Source organism: Austrofundulus limnaeus, unplaced genomic scaffold (assembly GCF_001266775.1).
Source record: "Austrofundulus limnaeus strain Quisiro unplaced genomic scaffold, Austrofundulus_limnaeus-1.0 Scaffold335, whole genome shotgun sequence".
NCBI lineage: Eukaryota > Metazoa > Chordata > Actinopteri > Cyprinodontiformes > Rivulidae > Austrofundulus > Austrofundulus limnaeus.
In genome coordinates, this window is record NW_013952737.1 from 358,585 (window position 1) to 363,072 (window position 4,488).

The 4,488-nt window shown below is 51.6% G+C and overlaps 1 protein-coding gene across 1 annotated transcript in view; it reads right to left on the bottom strand.

Annotated features, from left to right (window-relative positions):
* The window catches only part of nckap5l (NCK-associated protein 5-like), a gene marked incomplete in the record, with an annotated part of 81,411 nt that overhangs the window by 7,795 nt on the left and 69,128 nt on the right, over positions 1–4,488 (bottom strand). The window contains 2 exon segments of the mRNA XM_014022558.1: positions 909–3,754; positions 3,945–4,037. Of these exon segments, the coding sequence (XP_013878012.1) occupies positions 909–3,754; positions 3,945–4,037 (2,939 nt within the window).

Genomic DNA, 4,488 nt, shown 5'->3' on the forward strand with positions numbered 1-4,488 from the left:
AATTACAAGTTAAGAAGGGAAATTTTAAACATTTCTCTTTTTTGTATCGAAAAAAATATCGATCTGTGAGACTAAATAATTGAACTGAATTGTGAATTTTCAGTATAGTTGCCCCCCTAATAAATATATTTGCTGTAAAACACAAACATTTCTGTAACTCAGTCACTTTTATTAATATTGAACTCAAATACTGTGTGGTAGTAGCTGAGACTCATCACACACACATTCTCCAAGCACTACATGTTTTCAAGGCGTCAAACTGAACTCTGTTAGTAAAATACCTCATAAAGCAGCAGATGGATCATCACTGGGTGTAAATCTACAACTGATTACATTTTAGAGTTACTGTGAATAAGGATGGCTGCTACAGCTGGAGAAAAATGGCCAGTTTTATTTATTTACTGTTTTATTGGCCCCCTTCACATTCATTAACACAAAGCAAAAAACTTGTTTTAGAAAATATAAAAAGCTTTCAGAATTAAAATGACAAAACTTCATAGCACTGTTTTACTGTTAGTAGTAGCATCATTGCTAGTTAGTGGTAATTTCATTTTTTGTGCGCTGTCTATAATTTGTAAACTAGCATGAGAACCTCTGTACTGATGATGCTGACACCTGAAGTTCCCCTCGGCGGGACAATAAAGGCTATTCTATTCTATTCTATTCTATTCTATTCTATTCTATTCTATTCTAGTATAAACAACAGCAATAAAAAGTAAGAACAATAAGTTTTAGACCTAGATGTTTGTTTATTTGTTTTTATAATGAAAACAAGATGTGAATGTATTTTCTTGAACAATAGTTATTTAAAGTGTTGGCAGGCTGAACCTTTGTATGAGGAAGCAGATAAACTGCATTTCCCAGAATGCACCAGGCTTGTAAAAGAGTTGTTTTTGTGAACTGCTCACCTGTTCAGCAGCTGCTGCATGAAGTTGTCGGAGCGTGTTCCTCTGTACATGACAGCTAGCTGTCCCTGAGCCTGGTCTATCACCACCTCACAGGAGTGGCCCCGGCCCGACCGCTCCACGTAGGCCCGCTCCTCCTCCAGGGCCCTCCTCAGACCCTCGGCCTTCTCCATCAGAGTCGAGATGTTCAGACCCTCCACGCCTTCCTTGCACCTGGTGGCCATCTTCACCGAGTCCCTGCCGACCGACGGGATGTTGATCTTCCACTCCTTCTTCTCGTCCTTTGCTTTGCCGGCCTCGGTCTTGCGGCTCAGCGCGGGCAGTTTGCTCTTCTTCAGACCGAACCAGCTGGCGATTCCATTGGAGGCTTTCTGCTTGACCTCGCCCCCCTGCCCCACTTTGTCCTGCTCCTGAAGCTTCAGCACGTTCTCCTCGATGCCCTTCATCACCTTCTGCTCAATGGCAGACTGCGGACTGGGAACGGGCTGGAAGGACTTCTCCCCCTCAGAGGTCGGTGGTCTCGGAGGAGGAGGGGGGAGGCTGTCTCCATACATCGGATTCTTCTTCCCTTTCCCACTGATCTTGGTCCTCTCCTCTGACTTGGATGAGTACCGAGGACCCTCTGAGGGCTTCCCCCCTCTGTGTGCGGAGGGAAAGGGTTTTGACGGAGACTTTGGGGGGATTTTGTTGGGRCTGTTGCTACTCTGAGGACCGGCGCTGGTTTTAACGTTGTAGGCCAGGTTCAGAGATCCTGGACACTTGATGTTGCTGCGGAGCACCTGAGGAGCATCGGTGCTGGGGGACGGCAAACCTATTTTGCTCTTGGAGACCTCTGGCTTGGCCACACACAGATCCTGTTTAACTGGACCTGGACCAGAAGATGGAGGTTTTACGGTCTGCTCATACAGACCTGGGTACTTCAGACCAACACTGCTACCTTTTGGTTTTCCATCCAAAGAGTCCGTGTGTTTTGAAAGTTTCTGCTCCTCTTTAAGGATCTCCGTGGACCTGTCTGCGGTCTTGCTCTTGTCCTCTCCAGGAGCAGACTCACTGAGCGTGTTGACAGGCCTGAGGCCGACTTGTAGGTCCTCAGAGCTCCTCAGCTTGCCCAGCGCTGCCAGTCGGTCTTTAAAAGCATGGTGACTGGAGTCGGCCTGAGCTCTGCCTGCTCCACCTGTGGGCCTCTTAGGGATGGAGGACTGGTCGGTCCTCCGAGCAGCGGGTGGAGGCTGGAGGGCCTCGCAGGTCGGCGCACCGGCGTCCCTCACGCCCGTCTCTGGGTTGTCTCTGTTTCTGGAGTAACTAATTTTGCTCTGAGTTTTGCTCAGGGCGGCGGAGTTCGGCAGACTGTGATGATTGACCCAGACTGGACTATCAGAATCCTCATCATCATCGGATGTAGACTCGGAGCTGGACGAGGAGGACTGCGTTCTTTGAGGCGAGGGACTGAGGACACTTTCTGGTAAAGATTTAACGAGCTTCCTCTCAYCACCGTTTGCCTTTGCTTGAGTTGGAATCGTGCTTCTTTTCTCAGGACCCTGGGACTGTTCGTCCTCTCTGGAGTTGGACATGTCCAGGAGATTCTCATAATGCGGGACGCTCTGAGACCCTCGGGGTGAGCTCAGAGACGCAGCAGAGGGAAGCCCCATCTTTGAGGCAGCATTGGGTTTTGGTGCCGAGAGGCTGCTGTAGCTTATTTCCTTAGCGGGAGAGGAATAGGGGTCTTCGGGCTGTGGGGGGGAGGTGGGAGCAGAGTGTGTGGCGGGGTAGGACTCAGACCTGGAGGGTGGGGGAGGGGGCTGCCTGCACCGCTCAGTGGTGGTGGCCCTGCGCGTGGGAACGGGAGAGTGGTACACCTCGTAGTTGTTGGTGCGACAAGGGATCCTGGAATTGCGCGTGAGCTGCGGGCTCAGCCGGACGGCAGAGCTGGAAGCCTGGCTCTTCTCTCCAATCGTGGGGATCTTCAGGAACTTGAGCAGCTTGGACGGGGAGCTGATGGCGGCAGCTTTGACGTCACTGAGGCAGGAGGGGCTGGGGCTAACGGACGCACCGGCTCGCACCGAGGACTCCTCCTGGTCCGCGCCGTCTTCATCGGGGACGGCCGGGGGGTCGCTGAGTGAGGCGCTCGACGAGTGCGCCACGCCGTTGTGAACACCGTCACTCGTACCCGAGTCACACCGGTGGGCTTCCTGCACAGAGCTGGACGGAGGAGAGGACACAGAGAAACCGGTCAGCTCCTCAGAGACTGCGGGGATCTCAGAGTCCACCTGCTCTGCTCCCACAACTTCTGCTGTTGTCACTGCTGGAACACCTGAAACACCAGCTTCAGTCATGGTGCACTGCGCGGTCGGGGGTCCGGACTCTCCTGCTCTGGTCTTACTGTGACCTTCACCTGTAGCAGCTGCACGGACATGGCTCGGAGCGGTGGAGGTGGTCTTTGAAGGGCTGCAGATATGGTTGCATGGCTTCAGAGGACTTCCTGGGCCCTTTTTGCAGTGTAAACAACACGTGTTGCCCGCCTCGCACTTCCCCGCCCCGTCACCGTTCAGCTGCTGGTGCGAGTCCGTGTCGGAGCAGGAGCAGTGACAGTGTGTGTGGTGGGCTTTGCACTGGAGAGGGACAGGGTCAGCGGTGGCCAACACGGCCTCCGTTGACATCAGCACCTGGCTGTAGTCGCAGAAAGACAAGCTGGTGGTGGACGGGTGAAACTTCAGGGGGTCCGTCTCCTCCATCTTGCGCAGGACCTCCAGGATGTGCGCCTTCTTCTTGAAGAAAGGTGACAGTGCCTCCATGGAGGCGGCAGGACCGCGGGGCCCTGGGGAAGCATGTTGTGTGTGGTAACCATTACCCTTTGGAAAGAAAGAGACTATCGTCAGCGTATTATTCAACGCAGACACTCAGAAAACTGCACAATCGAGTTCACGAGGACCACTGAGTGTGTGCGTACAGGAAATGAGTGTGAATGAGATTAGCAACAACAGAGCTAATGTCACACACAGACCAGGACTGGGGGCTCTGATGGGGCTCTGTGATAATCACCTTGGCTTGTGCTTCGGTCTGTGCCGGCTCCGCCTGTTTGGCCGAGTCATTGTGCGGCTGTGCATTGTAGTCTGGGAGGGGTCCCGCCTGAACCTGGAGCATTTAGGATGACATTACATACAGAACAGAGCGTTAGACTCACAAACATCTGGGACCTGCTGCAGGCTGGCGACTGCTCTTACAAAGAACAATGTATAAAAGGTGAAAAGCTGCAGATCCAGTGAGTGTGTCTGGTGTAGAGACAGAGCTCCATCTTGTCAGACACTGTTAACAGAATCTGTGATAGACTTAAATACCCACTTAGTATAAACACGTTCCTTAGACCAGGGGTCTGAAACCTTTACGTTGTAAAGTTTACAAATAAAAGAGTCATGTCTGCTCCTTGGCTCACTAATAAAATGTGTCCGGAGTCGCAAAACAAACTACAGTAATTATCAACTGGTGGCCCGTGGATTACTTTGAGTTTGTTGAAGTGGTGGTTTCTGGCCAGTGGGGGTGTTATTATATATACTGTACATACATATATATATACACACACATAAAT